Raw genomic sequence first — 17,390 nt, forward strand, 5'->3', positions numbered from 1 at the left:
CTTGTGCCTTCTTTTCTTTTCTGAATGCTACAAGAGCATGGCAATGAACTGGCCAATACTTCATGCATATGGAAAATGGTAACAGCGGAGCAAACATATCCTGATCTTTCCCCAGAATACACTTTTAGACTTATGCTCTTGGTGGTTGAGGTATTCGTGATCAGAGGTTAGCATCTTCGCATTTACTACCTCTTGGTTGGGTTTAAATTGTGACTGCAAAGATCTATAAAACTTGTAGCCTCTACAGCATCAGGGAGTCTCCTCTGCTCGAAGCTTTGTTGGGTGAAGAACCAAATCCTTTTTGTTTCTTGTAAATGTCACCTGCAAATCTAATTTCATGCCCACTGCTTGGAGGAGACAGTAAGCAATCTATTAATGTTCTCCAAGTCGCTCAAGGTTTTATACAGCTTTGTCATTTCCCTGGTGTGGGGTCTTTACAGCCTTCTGGTCATTCTTCACAGAGAAACCTTTTCCTTCCTCAGTTATGGTTTGATGCCATTCTCAGGCTTTTTCGGTTCCTGCACTTTTTAGGCTGTAGGGAGCTGACTCTACACATTATTCATGCTGCAAGTGCTCCATAGGTTTATACTGCAGCATAATATCATCTTCTCACTGATTTAATAACTCTGTTACAATGCTTTATATCCTGAATATTAACAGTATTTAGGAGGTGAACTTTTTATAAACATAATTAGACCCTCCCATACTACTTCGCATTTATATTGTATTCCATGTAGGTGTAGTTTAACAGGACAACCTCTAGGACTCTCATATGGTTGAAAAATAGCAGATCTAGTCAAAAGGCTGTACTAGATCTGCCAGTAACTTGTACTAAGAAAGAAAGAAGTGATGAAATTAGTTCCTAGCCACAAGTCTGTGGAATTTCAGTCTGATCACATGATGCAAGACTTCTTAAAATGTTTTAAAGACAGAGTAATTAAAGACATGGAAGTAAGTGATGTAACCTAATTTGTCATTTGTCATTGAATATAGTAATTAAGCAGTTTATTAGGACCTTGTATGCTGTGGGTTGGTAAGGTTTGGCCTTTACTTGAGATTTCACAATGGATAAGTATTTATTACTGTGAGGACCTTCGGTTGTGCTAGCAAGGAGCGTTCCTTTTCAGAAATTTTCATTTAAAACATTTGCTGCAAAGTTAGAGTATGATGGTGGAAGCTGGAGCAGTTTTCACTGTCAGTTTTCATGTACACAGTGTCTGTTATGGGGAGACTCTGGTAATTGGTAGTATCTGTATGGGGCTTTTTCTTTCATAATACTACCTCTAAGGACTTTTAATTTTTTGGCCTGCTCCTATGTTGATGTTAGTGTTTTCCTGTATCTTGTTTGCTTATATTCTCTTACTGTCTCTTTAGTCCATTGTGTTTCTATTAGCTAGTTGCAACCCAGTTTATATCAAATATTCTAGCATTATTGCTTATGTTATAGTTGGACATATTCTTTAATAGTTCCAAATGTTCCCTTTTCATCCCCAGAGCCTTAAAGAATATCTACCATTTGTGGTTGTGACATAAAATAAGATGACCTGGGTTCATGTCATTATTTTCTAATTCTAGAATGACCATGAGCCACCATGAAAAATGCGAGAGGGAGCCTCAGAGGTAATTCCAGTAAAAAAAGGAAATGTTAGGGCAGTTATACTCCCTGGCCACACTGAATGCACGTATGATTGTCTGTGCTCAAGAGAATACTCCAAACGAGAACTGGTGTGAAGAACAGTGATTAAAATGTTCAGAGAATAAAAAGAGTTGCTTAGTAGAAGATGGTAGGAGAGTCTAGATATAAATAAATAAATAGACAGGATGATGCATGTTGTGCACTCTAACTCTCTGGGGAAGAAAAATGAAAAAGCTATTTAATCCAAAACTTGGCTCTGGGAGTGAAAAAAACATGAATAAACTTACCCACTTTTATGATGTAGTTCAGTAAGTGAATGAAGAAATTTTCGAGATGTGGCCCTTGCTGGGTGCTAATGTCATCTGCTGGTGTGTGCTCTGGCTACAGTGCTGGGGGAAGGCCGAGCCTGGTTAGTGCCCAGTTTGGCAAATGAATAATATCGATAAAGAGGTTAATGGTAGGTGAAAAAAGAGACGAGTCGTTCACAGGTAAATTCTCATGGCAAATGCTTAGTCTCTAAAGCCCTGTAGCTTAGTTTATTTTTTATTATCTATATCAGATTAACCTTTCTGAATTTTTTTTTAAACCTGTGTTTCAAAGTTGCTGTTTTAGGAGAGAGATTTCTCTAAGCCGTTCCTAAGTGGCGGTGATTTTTGTCCTGCTCTCCAACACAGCAGTGGATTCGGTGGGTGGTTAAGTGTCCTTCTGGCTACGCAGTGCTGCTGCCTGTCACTGCGCAAGTTGTGTGTCGTGGGGTACAAGGCAGACCCTAATCAGCGCTTCCGTTTAGCTGGCAGCCACTTCAGCTTCTCCTTCAGCTGAAACAACCCTAGCAGAAGCAGGAGTGACAACTACTCTTTCCTCTTGCTCTTGTGCAGGCTTTCTGCTCTGGCAGCCACAGTGTCATCCACTGTGCCCAAGGAGGGTGCTAACTGCTGCCTTAGCAGACCCGTTGAAATAGCCAATTACAGGGACTAAAAATCTGTAAAAATGTTTGGAGTGGTTAATTCAATAGATGTTTTAAAGGATCTCTATAATCCTACAAAGGGCTTGGTGTTGCAGTAGTATTAATGGGCAATATTTCTCTAAGGCCTCTGCTATGATAAGCCTATATTGTAAAGAAAGATAATTTACATCTTTTGTGGGATTTTCAGCGCCTGCTCTGGTAAGAGCTGTATTTTTCAACTGTAGAAAGCATTTAACTTTTTTTTTTTTTAATCATCTTGAGTTCTTTGACATAGTCATGTCTTGTGACTCTTATTCTGTTGGGTAATTTCTCTTATTTAAAAAGAACTAATACTAATTGAATACATATCAAAGTTGCTGCGCAGTAATCAAAATATCCTCTCACTCTTTCACTGATCCTATGTTAAGCTGTGTGGGAGCACTAATCTGGATTTTATTCATCCCTTATTATTCCTTAATTTGTTGTGTCTCCTGTATTTCACTCTTTTACTTAAAAAAAAAAAAAAAAAAAAAAAAAAAAAAAAAAAAAACCACTCCATTTTGTATGCATCCTGTACTAAATAATTTCTTTGAAATTCTCCTGCCAGGGCAGTCCTGACAGATGGCTGCAGGGCATTCCCGTAGCAATTCCTTGAGAATGGGCTTCAATATGTTTTGCCTCATTAGTCCATAATGCAATCGTTTGTTTTGTGCGTGCAGCAGTTCTGTTTGTTTGAGGTCTGTTCACGTTTGATGAATTAGTGCTGCTTTAAACCTGTCGTCTTTTCATAATGGGCTTGTGGAATGGGTGGGCTTTTTAAAAAGAAGAAAAAACGAAAGCTCTTAATGCCCAAAGGGCTTTCAGTTTATATGCGCTCATCTTTCAAACTTGGCTAAAGCTTTAATTGCAAAATGTTGTCAACACCTGATGGCTGCGATGACGGCGCAGTGGGGGGACCTGGGGTGCCAGGGGCCCCAGCGCTGTCCCCTTTCCCCGTCAGTTTGTGTGACAGGCCTCTGCGCCTTGCCCTGAAGTTGCCATTTCTTCCCTTGCGAATCCTTGTCCCTCTCTCAGCAGGCTCTTGGTAGCTGTGTTCATCAATTACCTTAATGTTAACACTGAAACTCGCTGCTCTTCAGCATGTTGTGGGTTTGTTTGCCGATTTCTTGAACTGTGAGAGAAGGGACGTGAGGACTCCATAACTGTGAAAGATGCCAGGGTCTGATGCCAGTTATTGCAAACTCCGCTCTGTTAGCGGAATGATTTTGAGGAGGCCGTGGTAGTAGGTGCGGTGGGTGAAATGGGAGATGAGCTCCTGATGAAAATGGTAGACAGTACGTTCAGAGAAGTTCTTCTTTTCTGTTGTTTTTACTTCACTGCTGGAGATAATGTACCATGCAGTGACTCAGGCTTTCTGCTTGTAATAATTTTTCTCACTGATGGAGAAAAACAGCTTTAAATTATTCCACATATCAGTGGTTGCATGCATCAAAAACAAGCTAAAAATGCTAATGGCCTAAATTCATGAATATCCAGAAACCATAAAGCTTTTGTAGTCTAAATATATCATTTAATGAAAATATTGAAAGGAAGCGCATTCCCATGAAATTCATCTTTCAGAAAGTTATTTTTAATAGATGAATTCATTGCTTTTTCCAGTGATATATTACTTCTCAGTCCTTTTCCAGACACAGATCCTTCCTGAACTGGCTTTGGGTTATGAGTGGGATAGGATTTAGTACTAGGTGATGCCATATACTCCATGGCAATGATCTATAAATTATGAATTAGATCTTAATTTGATCTTTGCTTTAGAAGATGTATTAAAATGTTTGATTTGTAATAAGTGGTTCTTTTGTTGTAATTATTTTTGAGGCTAAAAGAGAAGCTTTTTCAATTTCTATAGCTTGATTGCTTCTTAACAAAACCGGTCCAGTTCCCTCCAAGATACGATACATTTTCTAACCTATCAGCTGGTTAAGCCCATGTGTCCTCGTATTCCTTTTTCTGGGTGAGCAAGTTGCATCATGCAACAGTTCAGACACCCTGAAGTGGGAGGTATTTGCTTGCCTTGTTGCCATATAGTAAGGCTAAATCCAATAGTTCTTGAACATCCTTCAGTGCAAAGCCCCCTTTCATTTGTTTCCAATGGTTCCCACAGCTTGCTAGTCACTATATGAAGTGACTTGTTTTTCAGATTAACATGACTTGCACAATCCCGTTTTTGACAAAACATTTCACTCGTCAAAAGCATGTGAGGGAAAAATCAAGCCATCCATTTCTGAAAAAATGTGAACTGCTTTATCCAAAATCCCTTCCCAAGGTAATTGCAAGGAACAACAGATAATCTACTATTTTTTTTTCCCAGTGTAGGATGCCTACCACAGTGCTGTCTGCCTGTATCGGCAGACAAGCGCTGTTGGTGGCTTCCTTGCTTCTCACACTTTACCAAACAGAAGCAAAATTGATTCACCAATTATTTTCTTTGCATCTCCATAAAAGTCCAGATAACGACTAAGCTGTCACTTCTCATGGCAGCTTGTAGAAGCAGCATGGTAAAAGGAGAAAAAAATAAAAGGGCAGGGGAGGGTGGGGAACAGCCCAAACACCAACCAAAAGGCCTCTCTCCACAAGGTTTGAGGAGGCCTTCTCCCTTCAGGGACCCAAACAGACCTAATTTCCCAGTTGACCTGAAGCGCATCAGAGCCTGGCAGGGAAGATTTATGTTCAGAGAGTTAGAGCTGCACGTTGGGGCTGACTGCTTCACTCTTCCAGTGTTTTACCTGACAAACTCTGTTTCCACTCTGCAAATTAGTGTTAAAATACCCCTGTGAATTCTCCATTCCTCACCTTTCCAAAGAAGGCTCAATTAACAGAGCTTAAACTGCATTTTGGAGACTTTTTTTTTTTAAGCTTTGTATTAAAATCAGTTGTGTTAAAGGTCACATCTTGGGTGAATCCTTATTTCCTCCACCATTGCCTTTGTTTTGCCACCTAAGAAAGGGAAGTAATGAGTCTTTTTTTTTTTTTTTTTTTTTTTTTAAGGCTCTTAATCCTGGGCATGAGACATACTATGCTAGAAATACCAAATGTCTGCTCTTTTTACATAGAGAAAGTGTTTATGTAACACACAGCTTTTGAATAGCTCAACAAATCCAAATCCTTTATGGGACTGTGACCATGCATGAAAAGTTTCAACCCATACAGGAAGAAAAAGATAAGTAAAGCAGACTGTAAATGGAAGCTCTTTCCAATCTTAACTGTCGAATGTTATCATCAATCACTAAAGCCTTTTTTCTGTATAATCTCTCTCTCCCTCTAATACTCTGTTCATTCAGTGATACTGTAATTGCAGCATTTACCCCTCTCTTTCTCTCTCTCTTTTTTTTTTTTTTTTTTTTTAGTTGCTTGTTATGGTATTGCAAATGTAACAGCAGGGAGTGAATAAAAGCAGGCATAACCCAGGGAAGTGATGAAAACCCTATAATTTAAGTTATTTAAAACTTGACAAAAATTTGAAAAAGAGGAGATGAGGTAGTGCAACAAGACTTTTCTTTCTCTAATTTCTATTGTGTATATGAATTACAGCACCATCCCCCCTCTTTTTTTTCACCTTACAGGCCAGTTTAAGAACATGATCTTTTCTTTTAACATAAAACTATATACTTGTGTGTGTATATATAAATTTTAATGTGCTTGTTGTTAGGATGCTATGACATATCATATTTAGAATTAACATGTAGTGCCAGTCCCCAGAATCATACTGTTTTTTGTAGAGAGCTTATATATTCAGGTGCAAGTTACAAATCTGTCAGAACATATACAAATCCATAAGCCTGGGGATCAGGATTGCAAAAACTTTTTTTTCTTGAAATGAGTCTCTGACCTTTGCTACATTTTAATATATTGAAAATAATTAGATGGTGATTGAACAAATAATATATATGAAAACAGAATGGAGGTGGATAAAGCACGGATAAAAATCTTGCTGCTAGTGTAAAAAGTATTTAAAATATTTTTCTGTCTGAGTTCAGCCTGTGCTAAAGTTGTTGCACAGTGTTTTTTTTTTTTTTTTCCCCTGGAGAAGACAGATCTTGTGCAAAATCAAGCTGCAGTTGCAGTGGGGAAAAACACAGTTGCTGTTTCTTCTCGTTCCTCCTTTTGGATGGTAGAAGCAAGAAGATGGGGAAATAACAGGGCCGCTCCTAGGCTGTTAGACTGCAGTCTCGTTCCGTGGAGAGGAGACGTGGTGACAAACAGCAGAAGGCCCCAGCGACGCCGCGTTCGTATTTCTCTCTGTCAGCTGTAGAGGCTGCTGCATGTCTCCCGGAGTAGCACATTACTAAATGCACTGAACCACATTTTGAATATCTCTTCCTGTCCCTCTAGGGAGATGATTTAAGGATATGGAGAGGAGCAAGGCAAATAATCTTTTTCTCAGGAGAAAGTAGCTTGATTCAAGCCAACACTTGAGCAGGATATAAAATAAGGTTTAGACTGCTATCATATGCAAGGGTGTTTGAGGCAGTCTCTATACCAGTGGCAATTTATTCTGGAAATAGTATTTATTAAGCCAAGTAAGTTAGATTTGAAAGACTAAGCTGTAGGAAGGCAGGAGATACTCTGCCCTGCATGATAATGTCAAGTTTGATAGATGCCAGAAATGCAGATAAAAAGGCAAAGCAGTCGGAACAAACAGCGTGCCAGACTGGCGAGGGCAGGAAAGAAAACAGATGGGAGCATCGACAGGAAAGTCCTACACAGAGGCAGAAATAAAGGTTTTTTTTTTTTTTTTAATCATTGCTTTTCTGTCTTGAGTTAGGTTTTTAAATAGAAGTTCTGAATTAAAATACTGTTTTTTCCCCCTTTACTTTGCTCAGTAAAATTAACATGTTTTTCTCCTTCTACTACTGAGATCACTTCCAGAGCTTTACTGAATGGTGGTATTTGATTAGGAATAATCCACATCTGGAGTGTAGCTACATGAAAGTAGTGTGTATAAATTCCGCTATTTATTTATTTGTTTTAAGAACAGTGTTGTTCTAGTGGTGTAAATGAACACGGATGTTAATAATCCTTAGCTGAAGAGGTTATTTTGTGGTAACGCAGTTTTCCTGACTTTTATAATTTAAGCGTTAAATTCACTCTGGGGCAAAAAGACCTGTTAAAGTATTTATATGTTCAGATTTTTAACTTGCCACTGAAATGCTGCCATTTCTGGGGATAGAGAGTATCTCTGCAGATACCTTGAAACAGTTTAGGGTAACTAGGGGAATAATTTATTATAGTGAGATAATTAGAATGAAAATACCAAAGTACACAAAGATACCTTAGTTTCTACATAGTACAGTAGATTTTAGAATAACCCTGAGTTCACCTTTTAGTGATTACTTCACATTTTGCAGCTCCGAAGAAAAAATACTGGAGCATCGTTTTGATAATGATTTTTATTTATTTAGAACTAGTCTATTTTAGTTTATTGGAGGTCCCAGTTTAATGAGCAGTGACAAGAGTTGACCATGGTTAACTTCTGGTGTCCATCTTAAGCACCTCATGAACACATAGCAGTGAAATCTATCCTTCCTATGGAAACTTTAGAAAAAGAGTGTTTCCTTTTTTTGGAGTGGAGACTGCATTTTTTCTAGGTAAGAAAGCATCTCCTTCAGATTATATATGATAGCTTTTTCTTTTAATAATGTGTATTTTTTTTTTTTTACAAATTTGCTTAAAAATTAATTTCTGATCATTTGGGAATTGGTAGCATATATTGTTGCAAGCGAGCTTGTTAATTTGATAAACAGTGTCAGCTTTTCTCTTGCATACCTTTTCCTTCGTGTGCTTTAAAAAAGAAAATGAAAACCTCCTGCCACTCTGTGTATTATTTAGCTGTTGGTGACTTGAAACATTGCCCACGTGCGAGCCTATGTTTTCCCATGTGCAGACCATAGCTTTTTATGTCTGACAACTCCAGTTTTGCAGCAATAACACTTGAGTCCACACTACACTTTAAAAAGCAAAGAGTTCTTCTCTTCTCCCTCCCTTATCCGTTTTAAAATAGCATCTGCCACTATTTTATTGCACAATGGATGATCTGCTCTGGAGAGGTGCAATATTTTGGTTGACTTGCTAGCTGTTCTTTTCAGACATGAGGTTTCTGTATAAATGCCAAAATGCTTTTGCCTTTCAAGGCTGATCACTTTTGCAAAAGTCAAAGTGGAAGAGTTCTGGCTGGATTCCACATTTAGAAGAGCCTTCAGGAAGTGCCTCTTGCATGTGCTCGTTGTGCTAATACTGAGCAAAAACTGGTAGAGACTCCAGCGCTTGGAGCTAGTATCTCAGCTTTGTCACCAGTATTATCTGTTAAATCCTGGTGAGTGTGAAAAATGAGGAAAAAACGGGCTTTCTTCGGCTCTTGCACCAGTGTGTTGAGCATGGGCAGATTGCAGATGGTGCCGAGGCCCGCGGAGCCCTCGCCAGCCGCCACCACAGCCGTCGGGACGCGGAGCTCAGCTCAGCGTGTGAGTGAAAATAAATAATGCAGTGAAAAAAACACGCAGAGTGTTTGCCTGAAGTGTTTCAGTTGCGGAGCTGGCATAACAAATTTAAATCTTCTGTTGTTATGCAGGCATAGAAGGGATCAGATTTCGAGTGTTTATATTTTTAGAGCTTTCCTAAAGCCTTCTGTCCTTTTATATCCTGTCATGATACCTTTTCCTGCAAAGAGAGTCCCTTTAGTTCCTTCTTGCTTTTCTTCTCTGAACAGAACATTGGCTTCTCCATTTCTGAGAGAGAATGAGAGTGAGGTAGCCCTGGGCTCTCTAAACTGGTCTAACTGGGCCTCCTTTAGTGAAGAGAATGTTTATTTATTTGTTCAGGACTTCTAGTGCATTTATGCACTTAATCCACCTCAAGCACTGCCTATCTTTCCCATTATTTTATAAATAAATAAAAATAAATGTCTAAATGGCTTTGCTTTCCACTCTGTGTTGCAGACTGATTCACGGCGGGCAGCTGCTGAACGGGTTGGCAGGGCCGACGGTGATGAACGCGGCGCCGTTCCTGTCCACTACGTGGTTTTCTCCGGATGAACGTGCCACGGCCACCGCCATCGCGTCCCTGCTCAGTTACCTGGGTGCCGCCGGTGCCTTCCTGGTGGGACCTCTCGTCGTTCCTTCTCCTAACGGATCATCGCATCAGCTCGGGGCGGGAAGCAACATGGAGCACATCAAGGACCGCATCGAGGCTGTACTGTATGCAGGTGTGATTTAAAATAATAATAATGTTTTAAAACACATATTTACTTGAGTTGCATCACCAATGGGTTTGTTGGTACTTGTGAACCATTGCCCTCTAGTGGCTGGTCTGCCAAGAAAACAACTTGGATGGAAAAATGCATGAAAAGTAGTAGAACATTTCACCACCCTGTTACTCAGAAGAGTTCAATTGTGTTCCCTCTTGTGCAGGTGAGAGTTTAAAATGGCCATTTGTACTGAGTGACTCTTAAATGAAGTCATTCAGTTGCTTCAAACAGCTGATCTTGAGAGAAACATCTTCTAGGACAGCTTCTAAAGTGCCATTTCCTGAATTATCATAATAAATGTGTCCATTCCAGGTTGTTTTTTTTCCTTTCTGTGCATTTTTGTGAGGAGGGGAAATGTGGATGGAAATCCAATAGTCTTGCAACATTAAATTCTTTTCAGCATTAAATCAGCCTGCATTTAGGATTTACATATGCCTTTCAAATGCGATTAGATGATTAGTATTTCAGGATCTGATGCTGAAATTAAAACTCAATAGACTTTCTGTTTTAACAAAATTCACATAATTCTTATGTACTGAGCAATTTTAGTGAAGTGACAACAGTGTAGTGGAAAAAAAAAATCCTGGTGTAAAATTTACCCGAAAAAACTTTTCCTTGCCTTTTTTTTTTTTTTTTTTTTTTTTCTTGCAGTGGCTTCTCTAGCGCTTTGTGTTATTTAAAACTAAATTAGCCATGCTCAGCAGCAGGCTTTGAAGAAAGAGTTGCCTAACTTGTTTCAGACTCTATGGCATGGTCTTAGTGGATATAAATTTCTATAGCATTAAGAACAACTGAACTTTACCATGTCATGTCAGTGACACATTTGGCATTGTGGAGTTTTTTTTTTTTTTCTCCCCTCTTAATTCTAGCTGTGAAATTCAGCCAGGAGTTATCCTTAAGCACTCCAGAAGACTTAAAGTATATATACTGTGTAGTTTATATTCAGGTTTATGGGAATTCAGTTGGCTTTTTGTGACCGCTTCTTCCTGGTCATTATTTTTATGGAAACTTCATCAAGTTAATATTTTATTGGGTGAGGGCCACTGCCTTACTTCAAAGAAAGCATAGTGAAAGTCAGATGACTATTTAAGCGGGTATTTGACTTTCTTTTTGAGTAATCTGCCTTTTTACTGGACTATAGTAAATACAGTAAAACAAAGAAATATGATTTTGCTTAGGCCTTTTTTCAGAGATAAATGTGATGTTAGACCCTGAAGACTTCATGGCATGACAAAATGGTCAGTGTGAGAGAAGGAAAAGTGAAGGCAAGTCAGTGTCCTGAAGAGCAGTGAGTATGAGGAGCAAAAATCCAGTATTTAGAAAAGGGCATTAACCTAAGTGCTTTAGCTTCAGGAACTACAACTTCTTTAGCTGATCAGGCAATGGCAAGGAGCTCATGTCTGAGTATTTACTGGGCTGCAGAGAATTAAAACCATGGTGGCAAAAATTGCAACAGGTTTACAGTTTATTGGAACCGTCACAAGAGAAGGTTGCCTACCATGCTTTATGGGAGTTGTCTTGTCCGTCTCACCTCAGTCCTCTCTCCTGGGGATCTCTAGTAGCAACTTCTCCAGCGTCTTCCTCTTGCACTCTTATGCAGGTGGGATGCAGAGGTGGAAGAAAATCTGCTTTTTGGCAAGTAAGGGGCAGTTTTCAGCTCTGTTCACCGGCAGAACACAAAACACTTAAATGGGTATGATAGAGTGTCATTTATCCTGCTCATCATGTGGGTGGAATATGGACCTCAAATTGACTTCAGAGAATCTAATAAAGGTATTATACAGTTTGTTAAACGAGTTGAACCCAAGTGTCCTTATTACCTTTTTCTTAGCGAGTGCAGTCAGGACTGGCATGTCTTTTTGTTTAAAATGCTTCAGAGAAGACGGTGGCACAGGATAAGCACTCTGCATTTTTACATGTGCTTTGGTTATGATGGAGCTTGTTGTTTTATGAGATAATATTAGCTAAATAGCTTCCAAAAGTTAGTGCTGTCTACTAAAATATTGTATAATATGAATTATTAATTTGAGATCAGTAATGTGCCATGAGTACGTCAGTTTTACAAGAACTTAACCTCAGATGTGATTATGAAGCAATTGCTTATAAGCCCATTCCGAAATTGCTCTGATATTTCCTGTCTCTTCTGTATTTTAATAAATTGCTGCTCTTTTGTCTGAAATGTGGACTAAGAGCTCAGCTGAATTATCACAACCTCTTTCTGTGTCTCTACACATTCCGGTTCACATCTGGAATAGCCGAGAGGTAGCAAATCAGGATTGAGTTGTATTAGCTGAACTGCATAAGTAAGCTTGAATTATTCTGGACTCCAGCCAGAGCTCTGAGACGTGTACTTTCCTAAAGATTAATGTGAAATCATTTTTGTCAAGTATATATATATATGTGTGTGTGTATAAGCGTACATACACACTTATATGTAGAATTTCCTGCAGTTCAGGGCAGGCTTAAGGTGGGGTAATTTTGCTTGCTAGTTTTGTGGGGTTGTGGTTAATTTGGAGGTGTTTTTGGTTCTGTTTTTAGTCTTATGGATAGCCTTTCAAAAGGAAAAATAACTTGTATCAAGGTGGCCTGTATCCCTGTAAACCTCTTACTCAAGCAGCAGGGTGCCTGCTTCCTCAGTAAGGCACAGGCATCTCTCCTCATTGATGTTCACAGGTCATTGTGGTGTGGAGCCCAGGTATTTTTCCATGAAGCATTTCAGATTCACTCCTCAGCAGAAGGTTTACACTGCTGTATGTCACGGTAGCGTTTTCACACCTTGGTTGATGCTGACTTGCCCAGTTCCAAGTGTTTTGCTGCATCTGTTCAGCATCGTTGAGAAACGGACAGTCGGTTCCCGTGTAGGAGCTCTTGTGGGACTTACATTTTATCTTTTACCAGGACTACCCTTCACTCTTAGTCTACACTCTGAAATTTGTCTTGCAATTATATTCATCCTTATCTGGTCTGGTACAATAAATGATGGTGATGACAAAAGTGTGCACTTTTTTCCTGAAAAGAATGCAACATCTGAGAAATCGGATATGCTTGGGGGGTACCTAAAATACTACTGTGACTTAAATCTATGCCTTACATTCCTCACAAAAAGCAGAACTTGGGTCACTGCAGTATGATAAAGGATGAGCACCTCAGATGTTTGTGTGCTCGTCTGTTCTTGTTGGCTGTACCCATTTGCAGTTCTGAAATCTTTCTTTCAAGTTGCAATTCCAGTGTATGTGTGTACATATACTTGCCTGTGCCTGTAAGCCTCTATGTACACCAAGATGCAGAAGGGGCTAAATAGGAATAAATAGCTGTTAAAAAGCTTTTGGCAAGCTTTGCTTCCTCGTCCAATGCCACTTTACAGTGAAGGATCCTCTCGCCTAGTTCTTATATCAGGCCGTGGCCAGCTCTTTTTTCACTGCTCCTGTTCTTGAAAACAATGATGTTTGAGAAGGAATTAATGTGTTTCTGGAGCACAGAGCATTTGTTATGGGAAGGTCTAGTTAGTGTCCGTTAGATTGCAGGTAGGAAAGAGATACCAGATAGTTCAAAGTGAGCTCGGAGAGTGGCATTGGCACGTTCCCAGTAAGTCTTCGAATGAAATTTAATGTAGACTTTTTTTTTTTTTTTCCCTATGTAGAAGATTCCATCCAGATTTTTTTTTTTTTTTCCTATTTGGTAAAAATATCTTCCCCATTGACCACTGGTCCCTTCAGACTCTGAGTATTACTTTTTGCTGTCCTGAATTTATTTTCTTTAGGTTTAACGGAAGAGCTGGCAGAGTGCCACATTCATATTGATTTATTTAAAAAAAAAAAAAAAAAAAAAAAAAAAAGAATTAAAGCAGCTGAGTATTCAGCTCTGCTGGAATTTATTTGTGGTGTTGGTGAGCACTTCATTGCAATAAGATCACAAGCTCTTTTTAAGATAACACATTTCAGCTATATGTTTTTGTCTCCATCAATAAAGAATCTTGTTTTCAAAGAAGATAGGAAAAATATTTGGATTGAGGACTGTGGGGAACACCACATGCATTTTAAAGTCCTGTAAAACAAATTAGACCAACTGTGGCTCGAGTTGTTTTCCCTCAGAATGTTTGATCACAGGACTTGGTGAGGATTTTCCATGAGGTGCTCATCACTTTGCACTGATTTCTACTGATTTTCTACTGATCTGGAATACCTGCTGCTCAACAAGAAGAGCATCTGGAAATAGCTGTATTTTTTTCATTTTCTCTCCGTCTTACCTGTATTCCCTCTTTTCTTGAGACATGGCTCTTTCTGCAGTTTTTTCTTCATGTTCTACTGCCACGTAATACTGTTTGTGCTCAAAATGCTGCCTTGGTTGACCTTTTATTTACCTTCATCATCTTGCTCACTGCAAAATTGCAATTCCAAATTGCAATTCCATGCCCTGGGGCTTCCCCAGTCCCATCTGTTCAAAATCCCCAGCATGTGGTTACCTGCATCTTATTACTTCAATCAGAAGGCAATGCAACCATATATTCATACTGCAGTTCTCTCTAAAACTGCAAGTGGACTCACTTGAATCTGTCTTACAGACTACATCCGTCCCCATCCCCTCTTCCTAACAGCTTTCCTTTTGCTTTACTTAGTCCCTTAACTGTTAATAGGTGAACTTTTACTCCACAGCTCTTGACATTTGAAGGGTCTGCCAGTATTTCTCCATCTCACTGATTCTCCATCCTAATTTGGAATCTTGACTGCGAAGGGACAAAAAAAAAAAAGTCTCTTCAAGTTAGAGATCTGGTGTTGGAAGCAGTGAAGCACTTGGGGTAGAGTTCATGTACTGCAGACTAGCTGATGATACTGTGCTGGAAGAAGTCTTTTGATTCTAACCTCCGTTCTCTGTTTTGTTTTTCTTTGCCCTCTTGTTTAGAATTTGGAATGGTTTCCTTGATATTTTCCGCAGCGTTGGCCTACTTCCCCTCACGCCCTCCGTTCCCTCCCAGCGTGGCTGCAGCTAGTCAACGGCTTAGCTACAGGAGAAGTTTTTGTAGACTCTTAAGGTAGGTTCTCTTTGGGTTTCCACTTCAAAGCAGCTCAGCACCTAAGTAAACAAAAACAAGTGTGCTTTAATCTTCTCGTAGAACAAACAAGTTAGTTTGCAGTGCTTTTAAACAAAATCAAATCAAATATTAATGCAGTCACATAAAAGGATGCTAACTGCTAAAAAGCATAGACATTAAGTATTCAGCCATTGAGTATATCACAAGCTTTCATGCCAGAGTCCTTCAGCATCAACATTGCTGTAATCATCCTGTTAGCACAGTTTTTCTTACACAACACTTCTGTTACATCAGCTCATACAAGATTGTTAAAAGTCTACATAGATGTGAGAGATGTTGTTAACGCTGGGCATAACTAGCTAATAAGCTGCTTTCTTCAATGCTCATTATATTGAAATGAATTTGGGTTCTACCTGTCAATCAAAGGCATATCCAGTTGCTCTCATTCAGCAGTGGGAGATGGGAATGAAATATCTGAAACCATTATGTGACCCAAATCTCATTCATTGTATGTTAAAATGTGGAGTGGGGATAGGAATGACCAACTGTGATTTTTGGACAAGTACTCCAATTAGTTTTATTCAAAGCTGTTGATGTTTTAAAGTAAAATGACATTTCTACTTTGCAGTTTGGGGTTTTTTTTTTGTCCTATCCACTTAGATTATAAGGTTTTTTGATAAGATGGAGTCTCTTCCCCAGCATTTGTAGAATGTGTGGTCCAGCCCTCTGCCCTGGACCTAATACTGCACAGATAGACTTCCCAGGGCATAAGAGAACTGCTGTCGTGATGCAGAGTCTGGTTGTCTTTACTGATGGCTTCAAACTGTTGCTGCAATTGTCTCTTCTGTAATTTAGTAATGGGAGCTAAATCTATGTAAAATGGGGGTACTTAAAACTTGATAGGATAAGTGCAGAGCTTTATGCATTTAGTTATTACAGACTTGTGCTGTACTTCATAAAAGTGTGCTTAGGATCTGAAAAAGCAGCTCGTGCCCTACTTTATGTAGGTTTTTTGGTGTTTTCGGAGCGTTTTGTTTCAGTTCTGGTAATTAAATATTTCTCTGTATTTCAGAAGTGTGAGAAAAAATGCTTACTCATGTATGTTCATGAGCCTGCAGCAGGCTCATGGTTGGGAAAAGGTGTAAATGCAGCTGGCTGGTTTAGTCTGCAATTTGACCTACTCAGGATATTAAAAAAAAAAATAGCTATCCCCGTAAGGGCACTTAATGCACACAGTAATGCTGTAACACACATGAGCTGGTGTGTGGTGAGGCCCTGCCTGAGGGCTGTATTGTAAAAGTGTTGCTGTCAAATAAAAACCCAAACGACACCTGACTGCTGGTGAAATACAAAATTTCATTTGACAGTTCTCCATTTGGGAGCTTTGCAACTAATAGATTGCTTGTTCAAAGTGCTGTGAACACTGGATCTCAGGTACTGGTGAAGTCAGGAGGTAAATGGTAAAACTGACTTATCATCCCCAATCGACAAAACTTCAGAAAAGAAACAGGACAGTTAAATCGTGAGCAGAGTCTACAGTGTTTGCAAGATCCGAGGGGATTTTCGAAATGCAGTGGGGTAGATCATTTCCAGTCCCTCCTTCCCTCTGGCCTTACGCATTCTTTCATGCAAGCCCTTATCAAAGGCAATTCTTCATTCCTCAGCACATGGAACAATCAACAGTTCATCATTAAAATCACTTATCTTGGGGAGCCTTTCAGCAACAATCTATCAAGCAAGGGTGTTTTATAAAAGAAAATGGTATCTGCTGTGCTTCAACAGAAATCTGTCATCTGGTTCATTAAACATCTTCTGCTTGCCTAATCTAGATTTCATAATTCTTGGCACAAAGAGTCTTTTTCTGACATAGCAGTAAAGACCGAAGGTAATCAGCTGATAAGTACAAGAAATCATGACTTATTGAAGCCTTAACTTCTGTTTTGAAGGTGCATATATTTAGGGTGTATGTGAGCTGGTGGGCTTCACCCAACCGCACACCAAAAAACCTCTTGAGAAGATTTTCATCATTTCTCTTCTATCATTTCAGGTTTCAGTTTTATTTCTTCAAAATAAAGCTGTGTAGCACAACTTCACCATTAAAGTCATTGACCTTTTCCCCATTTGCTACCAAAGAAATCTTACCATATCCTTGCAACTGGTACACGCCTTGGTACCTTCAGGTCATTGAGCAGTCTTCTCCATTTCAAAGGCAGTTTGTTTTTCTTGAGAGCTCGATGAGTGTTGAAGCAACATGTAGATGAGGCACTTAGGGACATGGTTTAGCAGACAGGGTGTTGAGGGGTTTACGGTTGGACTTGATCTTGAAGGTCTTTTCCAACCATAACGATTCTACGATTCTGTGGCCTGCTGCTTGCAGAGTTGTATTCTCCATCTTTTTAGGGTCAAAAAGGAAACCTTAGTGCACCCTTCTCTTTTTAGGTTGCTGTCTGTAAAAACTATCCTCCATAAGATGTTTTTC

General features: G+C 39.3%; 1 protein-coding gene across 1 annotated transcript in view; it reads left to right on the forward strand.

The window, feature by feature from the left end:
• SLC49A4 (solute carrier family 49 member 4) overlaps nt 1–17,390 on the forward strand; it is a 58,150-nt gene that overhangs the window by 18,889 nt on the left and 21,871 nt on the right. The window contains exons 3-4 of the mRNA XM_010218553.2: nt 9,575–9,840; nt 14,782–14,911. Coding sequence (XP_010216855.2) covers nt 9,575–9,840; nt 14,782–14,911 — 396 coding nt within the window. The remainder of the gene's footprint in view (nt 1–9,574; nt 9,841–14,781; nt 14,912–17,390) is intronic.

This window comes from Tinamus guttatus, unplaced genomic scaffold, assembly GCF_059628265.1.
Source record: "Tinamus guttatus ecotype Peru unplaced genomic scaffold, ASM5962826v1 Tinamus_guttatus_pri_ptg000060l, whole genome shotgun sequence".
NCBI lineage: Eukaryota > Metazoa > Chordata > Aves > Tinamiformes > Tinamidae > Tinamus > Tinamus guttatus.